This window comes from Danio rerio, chromosome 5 (genome assembly GCF_052040795.2).
Source record: "Danio rerio strain M-AB ecotype USA chromosome 5, GRCz13ab, whole genome shotgun sequence".
Lineage (NCBI taxonomy): Eukaryota > Metazoa > Chordata > Actinopteri > Cypriniformes > Danionidae > Danio > Danio rerio.
Window position 1 is genome coordinate 77,803,644 of NC_141025.1, and position 18,321 is coordinate 77,821,964.

General features: G+C 34.3%; 1 protein-coding gene across 1 annotated transcript in view; it reads left to right on the forward strand.

Moving 5' to 3' along the window:
• Positions 1–18,321, forward strand: part of pappaa (pregnancy-associated plasma protein A, pappalysin 1a) — a 174,558-nt gene that overhangs the window by 118,680 nt on the left and 37,557 nt on the right. The window contains 4 exon segments of the mRNA NM_001278805.1: positions 1,045–1,213; positions 14,756–14,939; positions 16,563–16,764; positions 16,914–17,109. Of these exon segments, the coding sequence (NP_001265734.1) occupies positions 1,045–1,213; positions 14,756–14,939; positions 16,563–16,764; positions 16,914–17,109 (751 nt within the window).

An 18,321-nucleotide genomic window follows, 5' to 3' on the forward strand; every position in this document is an offset into this window, starting at 1 on the left:
CGCCAATGTTGCCAACTTAGCGACTTTGTCACTAGATTTAGCGACTTTTCAGACCCCCCTAACGACAAATCTAGCGACTTTTTTGTGTGTTATTGGAGATTTTTTTAGACTGTCATTTGTCCATACTGTACCGTCCCTACTCTTCTCAACGAGCTGCGTGTGATGCCGCCGGCCCTTCCCCCGCCTCACAGCACTGACAGGCGGCCCCGTCAGTCCTCTACAGCAGCCTCTCCCACCTGCAGAGAGCAGATCACCCCTCTGCGTACCGATGACAAATGATTTAGCACAGGCAGTGTGAAGGTATTTCCCTTGTACAGTCAAACCGATCTACTTCTACTTTATTTTAACAACTTAATTGGACCGTTTATTCTTTTCTTGTTCACAATCACAGATATTTTAGTGACAGTTTCTGAACTTTTCTGAGTTATGAGAGATTACTACACATTCACTACACATCTATAATGACATACTGTATTCAAACAGCAATACATTTAGTTAAAAAAACATGCTTATATAAAGTGTAGTGCAATTATAAATGCCCCTTTATTAACCATAGGCTGTTAAACAAACAGAAACGGTAAAACGTGATGACGTCAGTGATATGCAAATTGGCGTATGACGTATCCCCCCCCCCTTCATCAGGGGGCCCCGTCAGCGATCCCTGCAGGGGGGCCTCCATATTTTGCGCTACGCCACTGGCTATAGCCACAGAAGCTAGAGGCCATGGTCTTTAGCATCCTTGTTAGAGCAGCCGACTCCCATGCAGAAGGTCGCAGGGTCGATCCCAGCTCAGAGTGGTTTGGGTGGCGTAGGACCGGTGAGGGTTACACAAAAATGCACCACTAATGCCATTTCTCCATGTCAGATCTCAAATGCATAGACGAATGAATGACTTATTTTTTATTTATTATTATTTTCTCTTCGAATAATCTGATAATTATCTGACTTCTCAATCTGAATTGTTTTGATTTGTACTGTCTGATCTATTTTCAGATCTGATTTTGCTTTGACCCTTTGTTCTCTGATTGGTTCGGATGTTTTCAGCTGTGTTCATTACTCCTGTGAAGCCATCGACTGTCAGGAGCCGCTGATCCGAAATGCAGAAGTTGAATGCAGTGACGGCGGATACTTTAATGGCGCTCGCTGTACTGTCGTCTGCAACTGCGGATACGTGCTGCAGATACACCGAGACGACGATATCATCAAGAGCCAGGTACTGAATTCAGTCTTAAGCTGCAGTCACCCCCCCTCCCATTGACTTCCATTCATACACATCAGAAATGCAAGCACAATGGACAATCTTCACATATCACTGCATTTGAAAGTTCAAGTTTAGTGACCTCTGACCTGCGTAAATTGCATCATGTGAATGTGTGAGATCATTGTAGATCAAAAAATGAATCTATAAAAGAGAATTCTGCAAGCTCAAACTTTAATGTGACCATGACTTAAAGCTGCTCAAACACTGAGGGAGAAACACTGCATGTGGAGATCTGTAGCTACAACCAGCGTTATTTTAATATCAGTTAAATACTAATTGTTTTATATTTATTATTAGCTTTATTTTTATTTTGTGCATTTTTATGTTGTCATTTTATGTACAATTTTATGCATATTTTTATTTATTGAATTTGATTTGAAATTTAGTATCGTTACTGTATGTAATCATTTGTTTGCATTTTTTGGACCTATTTGATTTCAGGTTTAGTAATTTTGCAGAAGGTAATTTTTATTGTTAATGGGTCCAGAACTTCTACTGTGTATATTTTTATGTGTCTATTTATTTTAATTAATGATTATATCTCTTTATAATGATCTTTAAAATGCTTTGCTCCCTAAATAAAAAGTAGGCTTTATTTTATTTTATTTTATTTTATTTTATTTTTTGTTTTTTGTTTGTTTTTATTTAATTTGTATTTTATTTTCATTCATTCATTCATTCATTCATTTTCTTGTCGGCTTAGTCCCTTTATTAATCTGGGGTCGCCACAGCAGAATGAACCGCCAACTTATCCAGCAAGTTTTTTCGCAGCGGATGCCCTTCCAGCCATCTCTGGGAAACATCATGTACCTTTTCATGTACTTTAATTTATTTTTAATTTTTTTTTTATTTAAAATATTTTATTATATTTATTTTATTATATTTATTTTATTTTATTTATAATATTTTTCATTATTTCATATATTTATTCATATATATTTTCATTGTTTTTTTATCATTTTCTATTGGTTTATTTTATTTTTTATTTAATTTAATTTAATTTTTTATTATTTTTTATTTTATTTTTAATTGTTTTTCATTTTTATTTAATTAGTTTTGAATTTTGTTTAATTTAATCTGTTTTTATTTTTATTTTATTGTTTTGTTAATTTAATTTAGTTTATTTGTAATTATTTTTTATTTGATTTTTTAAACATATTTTTATCTGAATTTTTCATTTTTATTTTATTTTATTTAAAAAAAAGTTTTTTATGTATTTTATTTTATTATTTATTTATTTTTGTTAATTTTATTTATTTTTTTCATTATTTAATTTGATTTTTTTATTTATGTTTAATTTAATTTTGATTTATTTTATACATTTTTAATTGTTTTATTTTATTATTTTTAATTTAATTTAATTTTATTAAATGTTATTAAATATTTAAAATATATATTATTATTATTATTATTATTATTATTATTATTTAAATTTTATTCAGGGCATGTGTAGATCTTCCAACTGATTTTAGGTCTCTCTCTAATAAATTTTACAGTGCCAATACTGCACATGCAAATACTGTGTGGGCCACAGTTTGCCAGCTCTCATTGAAACCAGTTGCTGTATTCCTACAAATAGCTGTCATTAAGAATGCAAAGTTACATTTTGCCAAAAGAGCAAGGAACATTGTGTTTCCCTTATTGAGTCCCCTTTGGGTTTCATGGGTTGTCTTCGCAGTGATGTAACAGTGTGATCAAACATTGCCCAGAGCGATACGATCACACCCTGCCGTTTGATTTCTGCATTCCTGGTCTCAGCAGCGTTTATGATATGACAAGGTCATGCAACAGAATGTCAGTACAGTGTGTTTCTGTGGCATCAGCATGAGAGCAAGGACAATGGTGTCAAGTTGCATCTTGTCGAGCTTCATTAGAAAGTGCACTTGCTTCAGTTGTGTCACGAGGCTTCCAGGAAATCTGCCTTTTATGCTGCTCTTATCTTCAAAAATGATCAGTTCTCTCCACTTGTTTGTGTGTGTGTGTATGTCAATGTGTTTGTTTTCATCGTGCAAACACTACGCTTAGATGTTTAATGGATAACCCATGTGAAATCTGGTCAAATTGCTGCTCTTTTACTGCAACAACATTTAATGCATCAGTTCTGGTCAACATTTTTTTTTTCTCCTAGACAATTAGTCTGCTAAGTTTATCACCTCTGCTTGCCAACGTGACGTCTGAAGAGGTGCTACAGTTGGCACCATTGAATTGTTTAGATGCAGCTACATCTGGCATAATGAGAATCAATAAAGATGTGTTACCATCATAGGAAAATACATCTGTCTGTCTGATGTCTGATCTTAATTTAATGTCTGTTTTATCTATGTCGGTCTGATCTTTATCTGTCTGATGTTTGTCTGTCTGATCTCTATTTGATATCTGTCTGATGTCACTGTCTGATTTGTATCTGTCTGTTTGCTTGATTTCTATTTGTTTGATCTCTGTCAGTCTGATCTCTATGTCTGTCTGTCTGTCTGTCTGATGTCTGTCACTATGTGATTTCTATTTCTCCGACTGTCTGAGCTCTATCTGGTGTCTGTCTGGTGTCTATGTGTCTGATCTATGCCTGTCTGTCTGTCTGTCTGTCTGTCTGATGTCTCTCCATCTGATCTATGTCTGACTGATCTTTATATGTCTGTCTGTCTGATGTCTTTCTGTCTGTCTGTCTTTCTGTCTGATCTCTATCTGATATATGTCTGATGTCTGTTTGTCTGACTGATCTTTATTTATTTGTCTGTCTGTCTGATGTCTTTTTGTCTGTCTTTCTGTCTGATCTCTATCTGATGTCAGTCTGTATTGGATGTCTGTCTGATGTCTCTATCTGATCTCTGTCTGTCTGCCTGTCTGTCAGTTTGATTTCCATCTGTTTGATTTCTGTCTGTCTGTCTGTCTGATGTGTCTGTATCTAAACTCTGTCTGTCTGCTTGTCTGTCTGTCTGTCTGATCTCTATCTATCTGTCTGTCTGACTTTCTGGTTTCTATCTGATGTCTGTCTGTATGATCTACGTCTGTCTATCTGATCTTTTTATGTCTGCTGTCTGTCTGTCTGATATCTATTTGATTTTTGTCTGATTTATGTCTGTTTGAACTTTGACTGATGTCTGTCTGTCTGATCTCTATTTGATGTCTGACTGATGTCTCTGTCTGATCTCTGTCTGTTTGATTTCTGTCTTTCTGTCTGTCTGTCTCTCTGATCTCTTGGTCTGTCAGTCGGCTCTCTATTTGTCTGTCTGATGTCTGTTTCTGTCTGATCTCTATCTGTCTGTTTGTATGATATATATATATATATATATATATATATATATATATATATATATATATATATATATATATATATATATATATATATATATATATATATATATATATATATGTCTCACTGTTCAATCTCTATTTGATGTATGTCTGATCTGTCTGTCTGTCTGTCTGTCTGTCTTTCTCTCTCTCTCTGTGTGTATGTGTGTCAGTCAGTCTGTCTGTCTGATTTCTGTCTGTCTGATATCTGTCTGTCTGTCTGTCTGTCTGATCTCAAGCTGATGTCTCTCTGTTCAATCTCTATTTGATGTCTGTCTGATCTATGTCTCTCTAATCTTTGTTGGTTTGTCAGTCGGATGGTTGTCTGTCTGATGTCTGTTTCAGTCTGATCTCTCTCTCTGTCTGTCTGTCTGTCTGTCTGTCTGTCTGTCTGTCTGTCTGATTTATCTCTGATATCTGTCTGATATCTATCTGTCTATCTGATCTCTGTCTGTCCGTCTGTCTGTCTGATGTCTGTTTTATGTGATTTCTATCTCTGACTGTCTGATCTCTATCTGATCTCTATCTGATGTCTGTCTGATGTCTGTTTGTGTGATCTATGTCTGTCTGATATTTATATTTCGGTCTTGCTGATGTCTGTCTGTCTGTCTGTCTTTCTTTCTAATCTCTGTCTGTCAGTCTGATCTCTATTTTGGTCTCTCTGTCTGTCTGTCTGTCTTTCTGACTGCCTCTCTCAGTGTTGTGATAGCTGTGTTTAATTAGGCACAGTAGCCCAAATGAGGTGAACCAAGCCTCTATAAATTTGTACAAAAGAAGGCCCCCCCTAGCCATAAACCTTTTTCTCCTTTATACCTCTCCAACTGTGCGATTATTTGGCAGCAGCCCAGTGTTGTAAATGTGTTTGTTATGGGCTTGTTTGTGTTTATTATTGTGTGTCAGTATGTGTTTACAACGTTTTGGGAAGAAACTGTTCACTAATGGGCACTAAAGCACTTGATAGCATTTTTTCCCATTGGCTGATGGGATACTGCATACAATCTTTAACCATATAATCTGTGTTCATCATATCTTTAAAAATATTTAGTTAATCCTGTGCAAGGGCGAAGCAGTGGCGCAGTAGGTAGTGCTGTCGCCTCACAGCAAGAAGGTCGCTGGTTCAAACCTCGGCTCAGTTGGCATTTCTGTGTGGAGTTTGCATGTTCTCCCTGTGTTTGCGTGGATTTCCTCCGGATGCTCCGGTTTCCCCCAAAGACATGCTACAGGTGAATTGGGTAGGCTAAATTGTCCGTAGTGTATGAGGGTGACAGGCCCTGACCACAGGCCAGCCGGAATGTGTAAATAAGTCGTTATCATATGGATAGTCTAAATGGAGGACTTGTTCTATAGAGCCGACCCCGCAACCATACAGGACTAAGGCCAAAGAAGAAGAAGAGTTAATCCTGTGCAAATAGTTACAGATCGATTAGTAACTGTATAGACATTTCTTGTCCACTTCAAATAATTATAAAATTATGATTTCATTCATTCATTTTCTTTTCGGCTTAGACCCTTTATAATTCTGGGGTCGCCACAGTGGAATGAACCATCAACTTATCCAGCATATGTTTTTTACGCAGCGGATGCCCTTCAATGGGAAACATCCATACACACACATACACTACGGACAATTTAGCCCACCCAATTCCCCTATAGCGCATGTGTTTGGACTTGTTGGGGGAAACCAGAGCACCCTTGAGGAAACCCACGCCAACACGGGGAGAACATGCAAACTCCACACAGAAACGCCAACTGACCCAGCTGAGACTCGAACCATTGACTTTCTTGCTGTGAGGCGAACGTGCTACCCACTGCACCCAGTTTAGAGAAACAAAGTTTACACAGGGGCAACATGGTGGCTCAGTGATTAGCACTGTCGCCTCACAGCAAGAAGGTCACTGGTGCTAGCCTCGGCTGGGCCCGTTGGTGTTTCTGTGTGGAGTTTGCATGTTCTCCCCGTGTTGGCGTGGGTTTCCTTCGGGTGCTCCTGTAACAGTCCAAACACATGCGCTGTAGGGAAATCAGATGATCTAAATTGGCTGTAGTGTATAAGTGTGTGAATGAGTGTGTATGGGTGTTTTCCAGTACTGGGTTGCAGCTGGAAGGGCATCCGCTGCGTAAAACATATGCCTGATAAGTTGGTAGTTTATCCGCTTGTTAAGTGTGACGTCACGCGAAGCGGCTTCCGGGTCCAAACGCTCTATTCAACTAAATGGGAAGACTCATGAAATGGTAATAATAAACGTTTACAAAGCGATTTAAGGCTTTCGAAAGTCACGATCGCAGTATATATGTCCATGCCTAATATCCGATGGCCAGAAAGTGATTAATTTTTTATAAATTGTTAAAATTTTGGTATTTGTTATGCAGCAAGCCCAGTGATTGTTGTGTACACTATGGCTGCGTCCGAAACCGCCTACTACTCAGTAGGTACTGCATTTGAATTTAAACGTACTGCTCGGCCGTTAGAAAAGTACGTTCTATACAGTCTGAATGTGAAAAGTATAAATGGAATTCGGACGTACTACATCCGCCATTTTGTCATGGTCACGTGACCTACCTGCGTCAGTTGCATCGCTTTACTTCCATTCATGAATTCTCTCGCGGGGCATCATGGGATAGCGCAGAATGCATGGGATGCACACTCCGGAATCTCGCCGGAAGTAGTAAGTCATCCGGGTACTTCTCGCCTACTGATTTTCGAATTCTTTGAATTCGAACATACTACTCGGCTCGCATACTGATTTTGGCGTACTATATAGTATGGAAGTATGCGGTTTCGGACGCAGCCTATGACTTTATATAAAATTAACTTTAATGTGTGATAGGAATAAAATGCGATCATAAACGAATGATTTCTCCACTCAAATGAGTGGCGGCTTGGACCCGGAATCAGTATACATACATCACAAACACGTCACCACTTAACAAGCGGATTCCGCTATGTATGGGTTGGCGGGGGGCAGTTGACATTAGCAGATGTAAGTGAAGAGTGCGGCGTGTGAGGAGGGGGATCGGTAAAATGAGGTGCCAAATTAGATTACAGAGGTGCCATCTTCCAATTTCTGAGTATGTTCGGTGACTAAAATATTATATATTAATGAAAATATCTGTTGGATAAATCTGTTTTGTTTAAATGCAGAGTGGCGCAGTAGGTAGTGCTGTTGCCTCACAGCCAGAAGGTCGCTGGGTCGCTTGTTCGAACCTCGGCTCAGTTGGCATTTCTGTGTGGAGTTTGCATGTTCTCCCTGTGTTAGCGTCGGTTTCCTCCGGGTGCTCCGGTTTCCCCCACAGTCCAAAGTCATGTGGTACATGTTGGCTAAATTGTCCGTAGTGTATGAGTGTGTGTGGATGTTTCCTAGAGATGGGTTATAGCTGGAAGGGCATCCGCTGTGTAAAAACGTGCTGGATAAGTTGGCGGTTCATTCTGCTGTGGCGACCCCGGATTAATAAAGGGACTAAGCCGACAAGAAAATGAATGAATGTTTAAATGCACCAAAACACATTGCCACTGAGGAATGCATACAAATATTCATTTTCGAAATGGGGTGCACTCAATAATGCCACGCACTGCATTAACTGTTCATTAGTAGTTATAAAGCATCATCTTATTCTGCATCTCTAATTACGCCCAAAAAAACCTCAGATGGGTATTAGTGTAACGGAGGCCAGCTAGTAAGTGCTGTGCAGGTAAACCTCACTCCTCTGACCTCTAAACATGCTCTAGCGACAAACATTAGAGGCCATGGTCTTTAGCCTCCTTGGTAGAGCACCCGACTCCCATGCGGAAGGTCGCCGGTTTGAAACCAGCTTGGAGCGGGTTGGGTGGCGTAGAATCGGCAGGGTTACATTAGCAGCATAATTAATGTATTAAAAATGCCTCTGCGTTGTGTAATGCGTGAAATAAAGCCTGCGGGTAATTTAAAGAAAATGATTTCTGGTTTTTGGCTTCAAACTTTGAATTATATTTGAACAGACACTAATCATGAGATCTCAAAATGCAGGATATTATGTAACGCTGGCTCCCACGTGCCTATAGATCAGCAGTTAACCTGCATAAACCCATATGTCCCCCATAGCATAAATGACCTTGTCTGATGTGATAACTTATTGTAATTCAGCACTCACTCTTAGTTCGGGCACTTTCGGGAATTCTCCCCAGATATTCTAAACATATTGATTGAGTTTAGCATGTGGAAAGCATATGTTCCGTACAGAAAAGTGAGTAATGACCTGGTAAGAAGATATCGCTGTGGTATATCAGATAATCGAAGAATAGGCTGAAATTTATGGGAGGGAAAGAATATCTGCCTGAGATTATCAGTCGCGTGTGTATCGAATGCTGGATTCCTGCTTCACCGACTAATCCGAACTGATTTCATCAACGAAAAAAAAGTGCTTGATGATGACAGTTTTAGGATTCAGTTATTCATTTGCAAACGTGCATGTCAGCGGCAAGGTGGCACAGGGGTTAGCACTGTCACCTGACAGCAAGAAAGTTGCTAGTTTGAGTCCCTGCTGTGCCTGTTGGCATGTGTGGAGTTTGCATGTTCTCCCTGTGCTGGCGTGGGTTTCCTCCGGGTGCTCCAGCTTCCCCCACAGTCCAAACACATGCGCTATAGGGGAATTAAATAAACTAAATTGGCCGTAGTGTATGAGTGTGTGTGCATGGGAGAGTGTATGGGTGTTTCCCAGTAGTGGGTTGCAGACGGAAGGGCATCCGCTATGTAAAACATGTACTGGAATAGTTGGTGGATCATTCCGCTGTGGCGACCCCTGATAAATAAGGGACTAAGCCGAAGGAAAATGAATGAATGAATGAATGAATGAATGAATATGCATATCAACACAGGCTCAGCCTGAAACCACAACTAATATTTTCATGTAGCTTATTTTAGTAAGTTAATCAGGTTTCAAGAAAATTTTTTAAGTCATACAAAGTTTAACGTAATATTTATAGTCAGTTTTATTGATGTAAGTTTAGCCGAGTAGAAAAGTTAATTTGATTGATCTAAAGAATTTAAGGCAGCAGGATTTTTTTTTAGTAAAATGAACACTAGGGGGCAGTGTAATGAGAACTTTTGTTCCTTTTCACACTAATGATATTTACTTGCACATATTATAGACAAATAAAGATTATTTAATGCTTTTTTGTACAATAGTTACAGCAGCTGATCAGGAGTGTCTTTCCGATAACATTGTTAGCTTACTAAGGTTGCAAGTTCCATCATTACAAACATAATTTGTTGATTTGGTTTCCCAAATCCGTCATTCCAATGACTATTCACAAACTGCGTCGCAAACTTATACACCTCGAACTACACCTCTAGAGCTGTAGTTAGACACATAGTTCCTGGTTGTGTTCTATTCTCAGTTATCCTCCCTATACCCTATTCCTTTTCAAACTTTCCAACATTTAAACTCGGAATTATTAAATTTGATTCAAGAAAAAAATTTTACGTGGCAAGATTTTTTGTTGTATGTTTGATCGCAGTTCCTGGGTAAAATGAACACCAGGGGCAGTGTGATATGAATACTTTTGTTCCTTTTCACACTAATGATATTTACTTGCACATATTATTGACAAATAAAGATTATTTCATGCTTTTTTGGACAATAGTTGCAGCAGCTGATCAGGAGTGCCTTTCCGATAACATCGTTAGCTTACTAAGGGTGCAAGTTCCGCCATTACAAACATAGTTTGTTGATTTGGTTTCCAAAATCCGTCATTCCAACGAACATTCGCAAACTGCGGCGCAAACTTATACACTTCGAACTACACCTCTAGAGCTGTAGTTATAAGCATAGTTCCTGGTTGTGTCCTATTCCCAGTTATCCCCCCTATACCCTATTCCTTTCAAACTTTCCAACATGTAAACTCGAAAATATTAAATTTTATTCAACTAAAAAAATGAAGGCGGCAAGATTTATTTGTTGTACGTTTGACTGCAGTTCCTGAGTAAAATAAACACTAGGGGGCAGTGTAATGACAACAACTTTAGTTCCTTTTTAAACTAATGATATTTACTTGCACATATTATAGACAAATAAAGATTATTTCATGCTTTTTTGTACAATAGTTACAGCAGCTGATCAGGGGTGCCTTTCCGATAACATTGTTAGCTTACTAAGGGTGCAAGTTCCGTCATTACAAACATAGTTTGTTGATTTGGTTTCCCAAATCTGTCATTCTAATGACTATTCACAAACTGCGTCGCAAACTTATACACTTTGAACTACACCTCTAGAGCTGTAGTTATAAGCATAGTTCCTGGTTGTGTGCTATTCCCAGTTATCCCCCCTATACCCTATTCCTTTCAAACTTTCCAACATTTAAACTCGGAATGATTAAATTTGATTCAACTAAGTAGAAGCATGAATTCTTGCCAGAAGACTGAATTCTCTCATGGACATGCATGAGAAGGACGCTAATGTGTGCAGAAATGTACACAACGCCCTCTGGTGGATTCACAAGAAATGGCATGTATGAGAAAAAGGTGCCTCAGTAACTTATTTGAGATTGTCAGAAATGCACACAGCGCCCTCTAGTGGATTTGTGAAAACAAAAGCTGCAACACAATGTAGTTCAGGGTACATTATTGTCGGTTCTTAAAAATGTTGCCCTGGGCACATATCTCCAATGAGCCTGGGTTGTTATTTCCAATGTGATTGTGTAAATTCCTTAAAATTATTTGATTCAGTTGATGTAAAATTAACATTAAGTTTGTTTTATTCAGATTTTGATCCAGAAAATATTGTTGCAGATGACATGGATTAACTCAAATCACCTAAATATTATTTATTTTTTCTCTCAAAGTGCTTGAATTGGTGCACCTAATCAAAATAGTGGAGCAGAAGATGATTTTTGTCAGCGTCCTCAGGTTTTGTGGCATTTCAAGTCTTATTTTCCTCTTTATTTTGCACATGAAAATCCTCTTTTATGTCCTTGTTGCTTCATTGAAGTCAGATCCTGCAAGATAGCCTCTTTAGGTATTTAAAAAGCACATTATACGGTGAAGTTGTGAGATGAGGCATAACGGCAAAATCCTGGCTTGAAGATGTTTGGAGGGCTGTAACCAGATGTCAGGCCATTTCAGGGCATTTTTCAAATAACAGAGTTTTGGTCAAGAAAACGTGCCAACATTTCTTGTGCAGCAGTGTCCAAACTACACACATTGTCTTCTTCTTATCAAAACACTGGCGCTGTAGGGAAAGATGAGCATGCTTTGACTTTGGATTGTATTTTTTTTAAATGCAAAAAAAAAAAAAAAAGTAAAATCTTGTTTATTAGTGCAAATAATTTGATGAATTTATAGATTTTTAAAAGTGAAAAATATACTTAAATTATCTTTGTTAAACTTAATAAAATTTTATATTTTATTTTATATTTTTATTTTATTTTATTTATTTTACTGTATTTTATTTTAGTTTGTTTTGTTTTAATTTATTTATTTTATAATATTTTAAATGCAAATCCTGTTTGTAAATGCATTGCAAAGAAAATGGATGAATTTATAGATTTTTGATTTTTGTCTAAATTTTATTAAATTCTTTTTTCTTTTCTTTTCTTTTCTTTTCTTCATTTTAAAAGCTTGTTTATCAATGGAATTTATTTAATAATTTATTAATAATTTTTGTTAATGCAAAAACATATTGTTTATCAATGCAAATAAATAAGAGGATTTAATAGATTGCTTAACATGAGAAATACACTTTATTTATTTATTTATTTATTTATTTATTTATTTATTTGTTTATTTATTTAATATTATTTTGTTAATGCAAGAAAAATACACTCAAATTCTTTTTATTTTATTTTATTTTTTTCATTTTATTTATTTATTTTATAATATTGTCAATGTTTATCAATGCAAATAAATTATTGGATTAAATAGATTGTTTAATGTGGAAAATACACAAATTCTCATTATTTAATTAAATTAATTAATTTATTTTATATAATTGCTTTAAATGCAAAAATAAACTATGTAAATAATTTAGAGGATTTTGTATCTTTGATTAAATTTTGTATTATAATTCATTTATTTAATATTATTTCTAAATGCAAAAAAATCATAATTATCAATGCATAGATGAATTTATAGATTTTTGTAAAGTGAAAATACAATTAAATTCACACAAAATTTTTATTTTATTATATTTTTTAATTGATTTTATTTTATTTCTTTTTTCATTTATTTTATTTTTTATTTTATTTGTATTTATTTATTTTTAATTCATTTAAAATAAATTAAAGAATTTAATAGATGTATTTATTTTCTTATTTATTTATTTTATATTATTTTTTAATGCAAAAAACTATGTAAATAAATTAGATGATTTTGTACATTGTTTACTTTGAAAAATGCACAAGATATATATTTATTTTATTTTATTTTATATTATTTTTTATTTGTTTATTTTGATATTGCAAAAAAATATGAATATAAATAAATTAGAAGATTTAATAGATTGTTTAATGTAAAAAAACACACTTTTTTATTTTTATTTGATTTTATTATTATTAATATTTTTATTTATTTATTTATTTATTTATTTTTATTTATTTATTTTTCTTTTTTTTGGGGGGGGGGGGGGGGACATGACTTAATGTCTTATGTAATATAAATGTATCTTAAAATGTTTGCAACAAAAATCAGTTTAAAAATACAGGATAAGAAATAAAACATAACTTTTTGGACTGACAAATACACTCTACTAATAAACAAAAACATTGTTTGTACAAACTTTCTGATTCATACCAAAACTGGATTTATATCTAAAATAAAATCAATCATTTATTCAATTATTATTATTATTTTTAATTGATTTATTAGAGTTTTAAAGGTCATTTGTTCTAGTCTTCAATGTAACGTGATCTTTCAGTCTGTTTACTTATTTGGTGTTCAAGAAACTTGCCATACAATTATCAATGTTAAAAGCAGTTCATTTAAATCATCTTTTAGTTTTGATCAAGAGTACGTGCCAACATTTCTTGCACAGTGGTGTCCAAGTTACACACATTGTCTTCTTATCACAACACTGGCGCTGTAGGGAAAGATGAGTATGTTTTGACTTTGGATTGTAGCTCTGCTCGCTGGATTTCAAACGAGTGAGTTGTCTTACTTTCTGCTATCTATGTAGGCAGCGTCTTTTGTGAAATGGGAGCTTATAAGTGACTGATTTGAAACGCTATATGTGGACAGCCACACCACACACACCACTTCTTCAGGAAACTCAACTCTGCATTGATTGCCAACTGACTTCTGTGTTAAGATGCAAAATACAATCACAATGCTCAGATTTATTTTTTTCAGGGGAAAAATAATATTAATAAAAAAAAAAAAAAAAAAAAAATATATATATATATATATATATATATATATATATATATATATATATATATATATATATATATATATATATATATATATATATATATATATATATATATAAAGAAATATTATTTAACAAATAAATAAGTAATATATTATATTTATTTAATTTATTTATTCATTTTATTTATTATTTATTTTTATTTATAATTTATTTATTTTATATAAATAAATAAATAAATAAATAAATAAATAAATTTTATATAAATAAATAAATATTATATATAAATAAAGATTATTAATTTTTTATTTATAAATAAATATAATAAATAAATATATAAATACATATATAAATACATAAATAAATACATATATACTATTTATTTATTTATTTTATATGTATAAATAGATAAATAAATATTATGTTTTATTTATTTATTTATTTTATTTATTTATTTTATTAATTCATTATTTTAATTAATTATTTAATTAATTAATTCCAACATCTTATTTAAGCAGGAGGTATAACTTGAAAACCACATTTCTTAAAGCAACACAATGCAGATCTAAACAGTTCTTCTTACCTCATGCAAAATAAGTAAACCTTCAGGTCACAATTCATGCCATTAACTACTGGCCTATTACTTGATTATTATTAAGTTATTAACTGTTTATTAGAGCTTGTAAAGTATGATCCTTTTCTGCATCCTTAATCCTACCCAAAACCTAAACTCATCTTCTATCTTGTAAGGATTAATAAACAGTTAATTAGTCGTTTATTAAGCTAGTAGTGTTAGTTACCGGTTTATTAATACCCTGAATTGTGACCTAAAATAAAGTGTTTAAGACCTCTAAACTTTTTTCTGTGCAGACGGACTCGAGCGTGACCATCACCTGCGCAGACAGAAAGTGGAATAAGCAGGTTTCCTGTGAGCCGGTCGACTGTGGGCTCCCAGATAAGTACCACGTTCACCCAGCAATCTTTGATTTCCCAGAAGGCACCACTTATGGAAAGAAGAGCACGTTTCAGTGTAAAGAGCCCGCGCAGCTTGTGGGTGAGAAACTGTATTAACTATCTACTCTTTTAACACTAGGATTACCTTTAGCTTTATTCCTTTAATTTCCCTGTAGGCCTGTTAAGAAATGTACTTTATTTTTTCTATGGAACCTATCCAAGATAAAGGGGATAATCTGCTTTTTGCAATAATTCATCCACAAAGTAATTTGTGAATTACAGCATAGCACAATAAGATGAAATTCAGTCTGTTTATTTATTTATTTATTTATTTATTTATTTATTTATTTATTTATTTATTTATTTGTTAATTTATTTACTTATTTGTTTGTTTGTTTGTTTTATTTATTTATTTGTTCATTTACTTGTTTTATTTATTTATTTATTCATTCAATTATTTATTATTTATTTATTTGTTTACTTACATGCTTTATTTATTTATTTATTATTTATTTTTATTTTTATTTTTATTTTTATTCATTTATTTATTTATTTACCTCTTTGTTTTATTTATTTATTTGTTTATTTATTTACTTACCTGTTTTATTTAATTATTAACTTGTTATATATATATATATATATATATATATATATATATATATATATATATATATATATATATATATATATATATATATATATATATACTTGTTTATTTATTTATTTTATTTATTTGTTTGTTTGTTTATTTAAATTATTTGTTTAATGCCAAAAAAATCTTGAATCTATAGATTGTTTAAAGTGAGAAATAGGCTCAGATTCTCTTAGCTTAAATTTATCCTATTTATAATAATCTTTTAAGAAAATAAGACATTCATATTTTATTAATTTTTGCATTAAAAATCAATAAAAATTATTTAATAGGTATTAAAATAATATATTTTACACACAATTACATGTAAAAATCATTATTGTTGTAAATTATTGTATGTATCATGGTTTAAAGGGTAATTTTTTTCTTCAGTGTCACATGATCCTTCAGAAATCAGTCTTTATAAGCTGAATTGGTGTTCAATAAACATGTCTTATAATTATCATTATTCAAAGAAACTTTGCACAATATTTAAAGAATAATTAAATAAAGTTTCAATTTTTAATTTTAGTATTTTTTATTATTCATTTGAAAGCAATTGTGCTACATTACATAATTTTTTTTTAAAATATTTGTACTTTTTTAAAAGTTATTTATGATTTCATTTATTCGTCAAAATTTCAGTATTTTGTTGATGGTTTTATTTATTTTTATATTTGTTAATTTTTAAATATTTTATTTTATTCTATTTTGTTCGTCAAAATCTCAATTTGTTTTTGATTGTTTTATTGATTTGAAAGACATTGTGATACATTTGGATTTTTTTAATATATATATATATATATATATATATATATTTAATTAAATTTATTTATTTTAATCTTAGTATTTAATTTATTTATTTTTATTTATTTAATTTTTTTTATTTTAAAAGCAGTTAATTTGATTTTTCATTCCTTTTTTTATTTTTCGAATTCACAGTATTGTATTTATTTTTGATTTATTTATTATTATATTTTTTGTATACTGCCATTAACTGACCATTTTAATGTGACCTCAAAAAAAAAAGTTAAAGAAAAAAATAAGTGCATGCATGCATTTCATCTTGACGTGTTTGATTTGTGTGTGCAGGCTTTAATAACACTCTGACCTGCATGGAGGACGGCCTGTGGTCGTTTCCGGAGGCTTTATGTGAGCTCCGCTGTCCCGTTCCTCCACCAGTCCCGAATGCCGTCCTGCAAACCAAACGCTGCAACGACACCGGACTCAAAGTGGGAACGCTCTGCAAATACAAGTGCAAACCTGGATACCACGTGGCCAACAAGCCAAAGAGGTCAGAATTCAGCAGCCGAAAAACACACAGCCACTTAAGAGGAGAACATGCAAACTCCACACAGAAATGCCAACTGAGCCAGGACTCAAACCAGCGACCTATTTGCTGAGAGGCGACAATACTACCCACTGTTTGTTTGTTTGTTTCAGGAGGGCGTTCAAGCGTCAGTGCACAGAGGATGGGCGCTGGCTGGAGGGCTCATGTGAAGCCGTCACCTGTCCCGCTCCTCCATCCGTCTATTATGGGATGTATCAATGCACAGACGGCTTCAGGTTCGACAGCACCTGCTGGATCGACTGCGACGGAGCCAATCACACACTCACACAACCTCCACCATGCAAACAGGTCGGCGTTAGGTTGCACAAATATCTACAAATCTGCAGCCCTCTGTATTTTATGATTCATTTTATGATTCATTTGACACCATGTGTGTTTAATTGTAGTTACATTTTAAATGTAAGTATTCAAAAAAATATGTTTTAATAATTATTTTGTCCTATTAAATCAGTATACATTTACTTCAGCAGGAAACCCTGCTAAAAAATCCAGCTTAAACCAGCCTAGGCTAGTTGGCTGGTTTTAGCTGGTTGACCAGGCTGGTTTTAGAGGGGTTTTGGCCACTTCTAGGCTGGTTTCCAGCCATTTCCAGCCTGGTCTTAGCTGGTCAGGCTGGAAAATTACCAGCCAAATCCAACTAAAACCAGCTTGACCAGCCTGGTTTAAGCTGGACATTGCTGGTTTTGGCTGGACTCCCAGATTGGCTAGGCTGGTCAAGCTGGTTTTAGCTGGTCATCTCCCAGCCTGACCAGCTAAGACCGGGCTGGAAATGACTGGAAACCAGCCTGGAAGTGGCCAAAACCCCTCTAAAACCAGCCTGGTCGACCAGCTAAAACCAGCCAAACAGCCTAGGCTGGTTTAAGCTGGATTTTTCAGCAGGAAAATGACTCTTTAAATTATGTCAATTAGGAAAAATTGACAACACTTTATTTTAAGGCGTCCTTATTACAGTGCATGTATTTGTTTTTATACAACAGTTCTGTCTGGTTCTGGAATCTGATTGGCTGATAGCTGTGTGATATTCTGCAATATCAGCACTCATGCAGCCTCTTCACCCTTGTGTATTACTCCGCCTACACTAGAGTGACAGCAGATCAATAAACTCACTGCAGTTTGACAAATAGTGCAGCTGTTGGACAACATCATGTACCTTTGAGGCTTTTTAGTCGAGAATGTAGTTGTTTAGATTGCAACTATGCAGTTTAATTATAAGGATAGTGCCTATTTTAAATATTCATAATTTCGGAGGGACAGCGCATCAACGCATACCTGCCAACACTCCCGTTTTTCTTGGGAGTCTCAGGTATTTCAGACCCATCTCCCGTTTTGTTTTGTTTTGTTTTCTCCCGGACAACTCCCGGAATTTCATGCCCACACTACCCGCTCTTTTACTTTGCACACCCCCCCCTTTCAGTTCGCACCCACAACATCCCAACCCCCCTCCCAAGTCTCCCGGATTTTCAGATACAAATGTTGGCAGGTATGCATTAACGGCCGTCA